The following is a 12,610-nucleotide window of genomic DNA, read 5'->3' as shown; positions in this document are numbered from 1 at the left end:
CGGATAGGCACACCGCTTGTCAACAGAAAATGCAGACTGGCTAACTCTTCTAATATTGAACAAGGGCTGGATTTCCTCAGACTTTGTAATCCCTATGGATGACAGCAACATAATGTAAAAGCAACCAAAAGTTTTTGGGGGGAAGTTGTCTTAACATCCATCCCTTACCATTCAAACCCATTTTGTTCAGGAAATCACCTACTCCTCCTGCTTCTGCAACAAGTATTTAGTGGTCATCTATGTATACCCCACGTGGCTAGTGTTTTGTACTTTGTGAAAACTTGGCACATTGTGCAGTGGTGAAACTTGTACTCCCTGTCGATTGCTCTACTGACACACTCCAAATGTGGAGTAAGGGCTCAAACTCATTTGCGGGAAAAACGGACGAGTGCAATCCGATAAAAAAATTGGATTGCACTCTGACCAGTGTTATTCAATGTGTTAGGCCGGTTTCACATTAGCGCTTTTTCAGCGCGCGCACGGCCGGGGGTAGCTCCGCCCCCGAGCCGGCTCTCTGCCCGGCGTGCCCGCCCCTTGCTTGTAGCGCCGCCTACTAGCGGACAGCGGCGCCTGCGATCGGCGCACCCTATCTTTAGCATAGGGTGCGCAGATCGTGCGCAGGCCGTGCGCTAGTTGCGCTTTGACCTGCGCTGCGCACTTTTGACGGTGCGCCGTGCGCGCCAAAATCCGAAAAGTTTGATTTTGGCGCGCACGGCGCACCGTCAAAAGTGCGCAGCGCAGGTCAAAGCGCAACTAGTGCACGGCCTGCGCACGATCTGCGCACCCTATGCTAAAGATAGGGTGCGCCGATCGCAGGCGCCGCTGTCCGCTAGTAGGCGGCGCTACAAGCAAGGGGCGGGCACGCCGGGCAGAGAGCCGGCTCGGGGGCGGAGCTACCCCCGGCCGTGCGCGCGCTGAAAATGCGCTAATGTGAAACCGGCCTTACATCTCATCTGCGATTTTTTTTCTCAGCTGAAATCGGACTAAGAAAAAATAGCAGCATGCTGCGATTTGCTGCGTATCTTGAACGAGACTCACCAATGCAAGTTAATGGATGAGAGAAAAAATGCGCAGCACTTGCAACATGCGGTGTCCTTTGAAAATCCAGCAATTCATGTGCGGCTACAGTAAAATCACACTGACAGCTTAGAAAAGAATAGATAGAATAGATATATACACATAGAATACATGTATATACATGTCAGTGACACACACTCATATATATGTATATGTAATGGATGTGTTATGCATGCCATCAAACATCTGTTACCTTAAAAACCATCACTCGACCAAAACTGTGCCGCTAACCATAGACCTGTCTCTAATCTTCCCTTCATCTCTAAACTCCTGGAACGCCTGGTCCACTCACGTCTTATCCACTATCTCTCAGATAACTCTCTTCTCAACCCTCTACAATCCGGTTTCCACTCTTAAAGGTGAGATCGCTGATTTTGTGTGATGGGGATCAGCGACCGGTCCCCATGCCGGTTATCGCTGATCATGCAGCATCGGCCTGGGCCATTTTTCGGTCGCTGGTCTCCCGCTGCCCAGCAAGCATCGCTGCGTGTGGCAGTGAGAGACCAGCGATCAGCGACGCTGGTTACTAATGTAAACATCGGGTATCCATTAGCAGCGTGACTCCTGGATACCCGCTGTTTACCTTGGAAATCAGCGTACACGCTGGTTTCCAAGGTAAGCATCGGGTATCCAGGAGTCGCGCGGCTCTTAGATACCCGATGTTTACATTAGAAACCAGCGTGTACGCCGTTTTCCAAGGTAAACAGTGGGTATCCAGGATTCACGCGGCCCGCTGCCATATATAAAAATCAATGCGTGTGTGTATCACCAACCAATCACGAAGCATCTTTCATTTCACCAGAGCTGTTCAAAAGAAGCTAAGCTGTCATTGGTTGCTATGACCAACAGTTTTCCTTGCAACCAATAACTAAGCATCTCTCATTTCACCAGAGCTGGTTAAAAGTAGCTGAGCTGTGATTAGTTCCTATGTGCAAGTTTTCCCACTTGACAACACCTCAGCAGACACTGACATGGTGGGAGAAATCTAGCATCCCCAGGAACATAAGCTCCAGCCATCGTCTGTCCCCCAGAAAGGAGCAGTGAGTACATGACAGAAATGAATCCCCCCTCCCGTGTGGTATCATTAAGTGACATACATGAATGTAGGAAAGTGCACATATTAAATGTCATGTGGATTTAATATTTTCTCACAGACACTTTTATGCATTATTGATGTGCTACTGTGCTCTGATACTGTGAGTTTTTTTTAAAGTGCTACTTTCCCCATAATTCACCTGAATATACCCATATAACACGTAATGCTTTTCCTATAACAACTCATTAAATATGATACTATACATTGTGTGCAGAATTATTAGGCAAATGAGTATTTTGATTACATCATCCTTTTTATACATGTTGTCCTACTGCAAGCTGTATAGGCTTGAAAGCCAACTGCCAATTGTGTAAATTAGGTGATTTGCATCTCTGTAGTGAGGAGGGGTGCGGTCTAATGACACCAACACCCTATATAAGGTGTGCTTAATTATTAGGCAACTTCCTTTCCTTTGGCAAAATGGGTCAGAAGAAAGATTTGACGGACTCTGAAAAGTCAAAAATTGTGAAATGTCTTGCAGAGGGATGCAGCAGTCTTGAAATTGCCAAACTTTTGAAGCGTGATCACCGAACAATCAAGCGTTTCATGGCAAATAGCCAACAGGGTCGCAAGAAGCGTGTTGATAAAAAAAGGCGCAAAATAACTGCCCATGAATTGAGGAAAATCAAGCATGAATCTGCCAAGATGCCATTTGCCACCAGTTTTGCCATATGTCAGAGCTGCAACGTTACTGGAGTATCAAAAAGCACAAGGTGTGCCATACTCAGGGACATGGCCTAGGTAAAGGGCCTGTCACACTAAGCGATATCACTAGCAATATCGCTATAACTTGTGACGTTATAGCGATATTGCTAGCGATATCGCTGTGTCAGATACTTACCTCCGACCCGCTCCCCCGCCGCTTATCGCTGATCGCGCGAGAAAAGGCTGGACTGTTTCTCGTCGTCAGCTTCCTGCGGGGCTTCCTGTGGAGAGACGAGCGATGAGCGTGGACGCGGGCGGGAGGACGTCAGGATCGCCTAGTGTGACAGGTAAGTAGCGACCCCCGTCCCCAGCGATGTCGCTGGTGAGATCTGCCTGTGTGGCAGCTCACTAGCAACCACTTAGCGATGCACCAGCGATCCTGACCGCGTCATATTGCTGGTCGGGATCGCTGGTACATCGCTAAGTGTGACAGTACCCTAAGGAAGGCTGAAAAATGACCACCTTTGAACAAGAAAGATAAGATAAAACGTCAAGACTGGGTCAAGAAATATCTTAAGACTGATTTTTCTAAGGTTTTATGGACTGATGAAATGAGAATGACTCTTGATTGATGGGCCAGATGGATGGGCCCGAGGCTGGATCAGTAAAGAGCAGACAGCTCCACTCCGGTTCAGATGCCAGCAAGGTGGAGGTGGGGTACTAGTATGGGCTGGTATCATCAAAGATGAACTTGTGGGACCTTTTTGGGTTGAGGATGGAGTGAAGCTCAACTCCCAGACCTACTGCCAGTTTCTGGAAGACACCTTCTTCAAGCAGTGGTACAGGAAGAAGTCGGTATCGTTCAAGAAAAACATCATTTCATGCAGGACAATGCTCCATCACATGCATCCAAATACTCCACAGCATGGCTGGCCAGTAAAGGTCTAAAAGAAGAAAAAATAATGACATGGCCCCCTTGTTCACCTGATCTGAACCCCATAGAGAACCTGTGGTCCCTCATAAAATATGAGATCTACAAGGAGGGAAAACAGTACACCTCTTGGAACATTGTCTGGGAGGCTGTGGTGGCTGCTGCATGCAATGTTGATCATAAACAGATCAAGCAACTGACAGAATCTATGGATGGAAGGCTTTTGAGTGTCATCGTAAAGAAAGGTGGCTATGTTGGTCACTGAATTTTTTTTGTGTTTGAATGCCAGAAATGTTTATTTCTAAATTTTGTGTTATATTGGTTTACCTCGTTAAAATAGACAAGTGAGATGGGTATATATTTGGTTTTTATTAAGTTGCCTAATAATTCTGCACTGTAATAGTTACCCGAAAAAATAGATATCCTCCTAAGATAGCCAAATCTAAAAAAAACCCCACTCCAACTTCCAAAAATATTAAACTTTGATATTTATGAGTCTTTTGGGTTGATTGAGAACATAGTTGTTTTTCAATAATAAAAGAATCCTCTCAAATATAACTTGCCTAATAATTCTGCACGCAGTGTACTGCATACAGATGCTGTACATCCATGAGCAACGCAGACAAATTACAAGTTGACCTGGGATCTTAGTGAACCATGTTTCTGTGCAATTTCACTATTCTACTTTTACTGGCTTTGAAGGGATGATGTGGGATATTATGGGTAGTTGTCCGGTAGCTCTGGCTGAGGAGATAATGTGGGATATTATAGTGAATGTGGCTATGTGGAGTGGGCGGGGCTCTACACTCAGCTTTATATATATATAACGATGTGGGATATTAGGGGCAGTAGTCTGGTGGCTCTGGCTGACGGCATGATGTGGGATATTAGGGGTAGTATTCCAGCGGCTGTGACGGGATGATGTGGGATATTAGGGGTAGTTGTCCGGTGGTTATGGCTGACAGGATGTGAGATATTAGGGGTAGTAGTCCAGCGGCTGTGACGGGATGATGTGGGATATTAGGGGTAGTTGTCCGGTGGCTCTGGCTGACGGGACGATGTGGGATATTAGGGGTAGCAGTCTGGCGGCTGTGACGGGGTGATGTGGGATATTAGGGGTAGTAGTCTGGTGGCTATGACTGATGGGATGATGTGGGATATTAGTAGACCGGTGGCTCTGGCTGACGGGACGGTATGGGATATTAGGGGTAGTAGTCCGGTAGCTCTGGCTGACATGATGATGTGAGATATAATAGTGAATGTGGCTATGCGGCATGGGCGGGGCTATACACTCAGCTTTGCACACTAACTAACCGTAACCATAACCGCAGTTAGTTATTATGCCCGGGCAGCGCCGGGCTCTTCAGCTAGTCTCTATATATAAAAATCAATGTGTGTGTGTGTATCACCAACCAATCACGAAGCATCTTTCATTTCACCAGAGCTGTTCAAAAGAAGCTAAGCTGTGATTCTGTGATTGGTAGTTATGACCAACAGTTTTCCTTGCAACCAATCACTAAGCATCTCTCATTTCACCAGAGCTGGTTAAAAGTAGCTGAGCTGTGATTGGTTGCTATGTACAAGTTTTCCCACTTGACAACACCTCAGCAGACACTGACATGGTGAGAGAAATCTAGCATCCCCAGGAACATAAGCTCCAGCCATCGTCTGTGCCCCAGAAAGGAGCAGTGAGTAAATGACAGATATGAATCCCCCCTCCCGTTTGGTATCATTAAGTGACACACATGAATGTAGGAAAGTGCACATATTAAATGTCATGTGGATTTAAATATTTTCTAAAACACTTTTATGCATTATTGATGTGTTACTCTGCTCTGATGCTGTGAGTTTTTTTAAAGTGCTACTTTCCCCATAATTCCCCTGAATATACCCATATAACACGTAATGCTTTTCCCATAACAACCCATTAAATATGATACTACTGTATACTGCATACAGATGCTGTACATCCATGAGCAACTCAGCCGGACAAATTACAAGTTGACGGTGCATAAAAATGTGTGTGAAGGTTTCTCTACTGTACTAATGTATAAGGTTTGTGCCTGTCCATTGGTGAAAAGCATGACTGTGATATTTATCGTGTCAAGTATAGCGTGGCACTACCACAAGGTGTACAAGTAGGTTACCCAGACCCAAGTGAAATAATAAAGTAACTTGGCACTCAACTGAATGATCCTTTGTAAGATGAAATTTTATTTTAATGCAGTCTCAGGGACGTTTCGGCCTACAATTGGAATTCATCAGTCTGCTGTAGTAAATTAAATGCAAATACAGAAAGCAAAATTAAAAATAAAAATAAATCCCCATAATTAATACATTTATATCCAGTATACATTTTGCATAATGTGCCCAGATGTGCAGTTTAATACATCAGAAAATTGCATGGATAAACATTTTTATGCATAATAGCAATACATCAGGAGAACCAGGTGAGAATAGGGAGAAAAAATGAGAAAACGACCTACCCGACTGCTATTAAATTAAATTGACGAGATAGAAAGTAAAGAATTGTATGGACTCCTATAACAAATGAAATAAAGTGGTTCAGGAACCCCATAAGGAGCAAAAGTAGCAATTAAGAGAAAAGGAAGGTGTTATACCTGTTATCAAAGTATAGTGCAGGTATATCATATATCAAGCAGCTGTCCCCAGGATGTTCTGTGCTATATTAAGAATATAGAACCAAATAAGTATATGGTGTATGGTGATCCTTTGCAGAAGCGTGACCAAACAAAAATCTATACCTGGTAAGTTAAAAGATATTGTGGACATTGAATATGGAGTCCGACTTCCTGGAATGATAAGGCTACGTGCCTGTAAATGATACCGATATAAGTATCAAAGTAAAACAGTACGCAGTATAAAATGAACGAAGGGTTAATACCTGTTAGTGCTGAGTCTGTATAGCACTGAGGATTAAACACATATGAGGCTGTGGAGAAAGAATATGCCAAGCGGTGAGGACCATTTATGGTGGCAGATAAGTGAGAATATCAGCCTGATCAGTAGAAAACCGGGGATCTTAGTGAACCATGTTTCTGTGCAATTTCACTATTCTACTTTTACTGGCTTTGACGGGATGATGTAGGATATTAGGGGTAGTAGTCCGGTGGCCCTGGCTGACGGGATGATGTGGGATATAGTGAATGTGGCTATGCGGAGTGGGCGGGGCTCTACACTCAGCTTCATATATATATAATCATTATAATTTGTAATAACTAACCGTAGTTAGTTACTATGCCCAGGCAGCGCCAGGCTCTTCAGCTAGCTGTGTATATATATATATATATATGTGTGTGTGTCACTGACATCTATATATATATATATATATACACAAAAAACAATTCTAGTGTTCTTTTTTTCTTGCTACGCTGTTTAGCGATCAGGTTAATCGCTGTCCTGGTATGCATGGCTCCCCCCGTCCTGTCCTGGTATGCGTAGCTCCCCCATCGCTGTCCTGGTATGCTTGGCTCCCCCCATCACTGTCCTGGTATGTGTGGCTCCCCCCGTAGCTGTCCAGGTATGCGTGACTCTCCCCATAGCTGTCCTGGTATATGTGGCTCCCCCCTCCCTTCATTGTATGCATGCTCCCTATTACAAAAAAAAAATCCTACTCACCCTCCAGCGTGCCCTCTCAGCACATCGTTCCAGCTTCCAGCAGCCTTTCTTCTGCTGAGCTATCACGTGACACCACTCATTAAGATAATGAATCTTCTCTCCATGCCTATTTTTGCATAATACTGGTGATCTCTGAGTATTGTGGGCTATTGAGAAAGTAATACAAAAATTCAGATTTCTATTTTTGGGGTGATCCAAGAATAAACTTTGTCTGTCAATATTAACTATGGTATTAGCTGTATTTAACATGGGATTCGTGTATCCCTTGGATCTAAGTCTATTGGTAGGATATATCAGAACCTTATTCAGTATGGTATGTTACACGCCATGATGAAGTCTCTTTGTTGAAGCACGTTGGTTTCTATTAATGCCACTCTCTAGGTGGCCATCTTTTTTTTTTTTCTTTTATGTTGGCAAAATAAAGGCGTTTTTTTCTCCATCGAGAAAAAGGAATTATTCTTTGGATGTTTGCCCCCGGAAATCTCTCCTTCTTCTATTCCGCCATATAAATAATGTGATGAGATTCAATGGATAAATATCATAAGTGTAAATATTGCACTATGCCCATGGCTAATATACTCATTTTACCTAATGTCTCTAAATCACAGAATTGCCCCTTTTTTTGACAGTAAATGAAACCATACATTTGTTAATGGCAATTATTATATTTCAATACCACCATTTGCCCCATAATAGAGGTGTCCTCATTCTACATTCACAATTGTCTGCTATTGCCTTAGCAATTAAAGAAAGTATGCCATTTCACTCTGAATTGGAGCGTGCAAGTGAACTCAGTAAATGTGTTATTTTACAGAAGTATGCTATTGTTTACTGTCAGAGTGATATGGCAGCATATAAGTCAAATGAAAGCATGGTCACCATATCAAGTGCCTGCCTTTATATATAAGAAATAAAGTAGTTCCTCCCACATAATAGGGCACCTGACTACATCCCTGTTAGTCATTTTCATAGCAACCCCTTTTAAACAAACTGTCCTCTTTCTGCAAGCTCTGATAGCCACATCTGTCACTAAAGTGGACAAAGAAACCTCAAAATCTCTGGAGATGGACTTGTAGTTTGAAATTTTTTATATTTCTCAAGAATTTTTTTCTCAAGTTCTCAGACTGTTCTCTTCTCCTCTTTCTGTTCTCCGTGCATAGTGTGGCACACATACACACATGCAAAGATTGAGTCAACTTCTCTCTTTTTTATCTGGTTTCAGGTGTGATTTTCATATTGCGCACACCTGTTACTTGTCACGATGAGTTTGAACGAGCATCATATACTTGAAACAAAGTTGCTTGCCCACAAGTTTGGAAAGGTGCCAACAATTTTGTCCCGCCACCAATTTTTGGGATTTTGTGTGAAGTGATGTTCAATTTGCCCTTATTCCTCTGTTTGTTTGTGGTGTTCCAATACAAACAAAGGAAATAAACCTGTGTATAACAAAACCTGTGTAATTGCAATAATTTTCTTTGAGAATTACTACATTTTCTGGAACATTTTCAAGGGTGGCAGCACTTGACTGCATCTATTTTGTTTGCACTTTTGCATAATAAAATTCCTTTCAAAAGGGTAAATAATTTGAGTTTGTGCAGCCATATTTTGAGCCTTAACTTGTTGAGATGGCAAATTCATTGGCACCATTTTGGGGCAAATGTGATTTTTTTTTTTAACTAATTATTCCATTTTTAGGAAACTAAAACAAAAGAGCGGTTTTGCATTTTTTTTATTTTTTTAGTAACATACACTGTATTGGCCAAGTAACATTTCTTTTTATAGATGAGTTCATTTTTAAAGTGACAGTACCAAGTATGTGTGCTTTTATAGCATGAGAAAAAAGGAAAATGGGAGAAAAGATAATTTTTTATTTGTTTTAATTGTTTTACTCTTTTATTCACTTTTTAATTCTGAATTGCAGTGTATTATGACTGTCACAAGAACTCTGCAGGGCATCCCATTGGACCCATCCTCTAGCAGAGTTTAATAGGATCATGTCACAGAAAAACCTCACAGAAAAGGAGTGCAATATGTGGACTATGATGGTAGCCATGAGGGACACTGTTACACTGTTAGTCCCTCCCTCTTCCCATGGCTTTTATAAAAACACGTTGGGTTGATGGACTGATAGGAAATCTCCTCTCTGTGGCCATCTGCTTAGATGAGAACGAAGAGAAAAAATGGACGTAACAACTTAAATGAGAACTAAATCCGTTTATAAACATCTAACATGAGTAATAGTGGCATGTGTGTCCTAGATAGTGAATGGCAAATCATTTGGGAATATAGAGAACCAAAGAAACCACAGAGCATGGATCAAAAAAAAGAGAATAGGTGGTGATAGACTGGTGATAGAGTAAAATACCTTTATTGAAATGTGGGTGTCAAGAGTTGGCACTGTGTGCAAGAGTACCCGCACAATTACAATGATGAGATTAATTAGACAATTAAAAAATACAAACTGTGTACAAAATACAATTAATACAAAAGAATTGGGGACTACAAAACAAATGATGGAAACCAGATTTTAAAGTGCTTGATGGGTTAAGGTGCAAAGAAACACTGTTCCCATGATGAGTAGCCCTATATATGACAAAATGCACAAAAATGCATAGGATTAGCCCACATTATAGTGCCAAATCAATCACCAAAATTACATAGAAAAATAAGAAAATAATTATAGAAAGAGGCACATGGGGCACATATACTGAAATCTATCTAAGTGCAAACTGGTGAAACGTACTACTAGAAATATAAAGGGCAAAATGCCCAGCACGATCTACATGGGTACAAAGCAATGCAAGTGGTACTATTCCTACACAGTATACCCATATATAGGAAAGTCTGCAAAAATTCAAACATTAGTCCATGATGTGATATCAATAGTCAAACTCCTGGATGGAGGTGGCATGGTTTGGAGGGGTTCTTGCCCTGCACTCACAGGGTTAAGTGTATGTGGCCTCTTTCTGGATCTGGGAGGGGTATTTATACTCACTCTTTACCAGGGTTCTCTGTCAGCTATACTTTTGCCCTGGGCTTAGTTTAAGTGACCCCTGTGCATTTGTGCCTTGTGCAGTGTGCATGCTTCTGTGTTTGATATCTTGGCTTCTGACCCGGTCTGTCCCTGTTGTGTGCCTGCCTGCCATTTCTGTACCATCTATTGCCCATTCTGGTTTATTGATCTCTTGCTAAGTCCTGACTATCCATTCTGTCTGCTGATTCGGTACTGTGTGTCTATTTTCCTGGTTTCTGACCGCTACGTTTCTGGTGATTCTCCTGTCTATGCCCCTGGTACTTCTGCTGTCCATACGGTTGTGACCCTTAGCCTGTCCCTGACATCCCTCCTGTCTAGTGCTCATCGGCGCTTCTGTTTGTGCTATACCTGCTAGGAGCCTTATTTCTGACCAGCATTTCTCTCTGCTCTTGCTCCCTCTGGGAAACCTGCAGCCGGCTCCGCCCCTTGGCAGGTCCTGTTTGCCTGAAGCACGCATCTCCACTGCTGATGCCCAGATCCACAGATAGTTTAGCATAGTTTGTTCTACTCAGAACACGCACACTGGCTCAGTGAGCAAGTGCAGTGCAGTATTCCTGACAAGAGGGAAGTGATCATGAGGAGAGGCATGTTTATTGCATAATCTACTTATAAATGAGGATATGAGTATGGATAGTATACATAGGATCAATGAGTATTACCTGGTGGTGGCCTAGTGGTGGTCCCCGGTTCAAAGTGCGGTGCACACCCCGACTCGCGTTTCAGAACTTTTGTATTAGTTGTATTTTGTACACAGTTTGCCTTTTTTAATTGTCTTTTTAATATCATTGTAACTGTGCGAGCACTCTTGCACACAGTGCCAATGCCAACTTTTGCCACCCACTTTTCAATAAAGGTATTTAACTCTATCACCAGTGTCGCCATCGCTTATTCTCTTTGTTTGATCCATGCTCAGTGGTTTCTTTGGTTCTCCACCTACTTAGATGATGCAGTAAGCAGGAACTTAACTATGTGTAGAGGCAGTACCCGCATGACCAATATGGCATAGATCCATCCTTGAACTGCAATTAATTAGTACTTGTATGTAGCATTAGTTGGTTAACTTTGAATACTCAATGAAGTGTCTTCCCAGGGTAATGCCAAAGTGTTGGTAGCAGCCATACCAGGCACTACATTATTATCTATTATATCTGCAGCCAGTGTTATAACAATAGATGGTGCAAAGGAATGATTGGGGAAGCCAAAGGTCAAGTCAAAGGACATCAGTATTGTCAAAGGCAGGAGGTACAACTTCATGCTACTCTTCAATCTGACAAAATACCATTGTTGTTTTCATCGGTGGACAAAGACGGAAGAGAGCCCCTGTGCAAGAATATATTGACCCTTTGCAGACCACCAGCTGATAATGCTCAAGTCCATCCACCTATTTTTGAGGTTGAAGTGGCCTCCTTACCTTTTAGGCCCCTGTGTGGCTGCACAGTTGGCCCCAATTCCCCAAAGATATAGCTGCACCTGGTTGTTTTCAGTAAAATTTCTCACTGTAGATTATTAAAATGTTATAAAATATGGGCTACATCTGTAATTTACTTACCCTAATAACTAATATTGTACTGAATAGTAATTATCCCTATGCATTTTACTGAATATTTTTTGCTTTGACAATTAGCAGTAATCTTGGCTTCTGCTTTCTTTGTCCACAGCATACGTACAGTGCTAATCTTCTGAAATCATCTACTCTACATAAAAAAGCCCTTTGTTGATTCAAGAGCAACGTAGTAATTAATTGGATTGTTGGAAATTCTGTAACTCACCCCTTCTCGGGCACATAGGAGTAAAATGTGTGAAAATGAAGATTGCAGAAATTATAGAATACCAGAGCAATTATAGAAAACTTTTTGCATAAATTGGAAATATAAAAAGGTTGTATGTGACATACATGTGATATAATTAAACATCATATAGTAACCCTTTCATTCCTGTCTGTTCCAATATTTACATTGACTTCAGATGGCATAGTCTTGATGTTTGCGGTCAGTCAATGGCCTTAACAGTATACGTCCTGAGACAAAGAACATTTTATTTTTTATCCATAATGCATTGATTACAAAACAACCTAAAGTGGTTCACAGAACTAAAAAAATTGTATTTAGTTCTTCCTGGAATATAAAAAAGAAAGTGTCTCTGTATTTAAACATGTTCATGAGTTTCTGGCATTAGGGAACACACCCTG

At 42.1% G+C, this 12,610-nt stretch overlaps 1 protein-coding gene across 1 annotated transcript in view; it reads left to right on the top strand.

Annotated features, from left to right (window-relative positions):
• Nucleotides 1-12,353, top strand: part of LOC141100807 (alcohol dehydrogenase 1-like) — a 144,292-nt gene extending 131,939 nt beyond the window's left edge. The window contains exon 9 of the mRNA XM_073589486.1: nt 12,081-12,353. Coding sequence (XP_073445587.1) covers nt 12,081-12,105 — 25 coding nt within the window. The 3' untranslated portion in view covers nt 12,106-12,353. The remainder of the gene's footprint in view (nt 1-12,080) is intronic.
• Nucleotides 12,354-12,610: the final 257 nt, after the last annotated feature.

This window comes from Dendrobates tinctorius, unplaced genomic scaffold (genome assembly GCF_039654945.1).
Source record: "Dendrobates tinctorius isolate UK_male_01 unplaced genomic scaffold, ASM3965494v1 ptg000011l, whole genome shotgun sequence".
NCBI lineage: Eukaryota > Metazoa > Chordata > Amphibia > Anura > Dendrobatidae > Dendrobates > Dendrobates tinctorius.
Note: the sequence above shows the minus strand (reverse complement) of the source record. Positions and strands in the feature narration are given on the sequence as shown.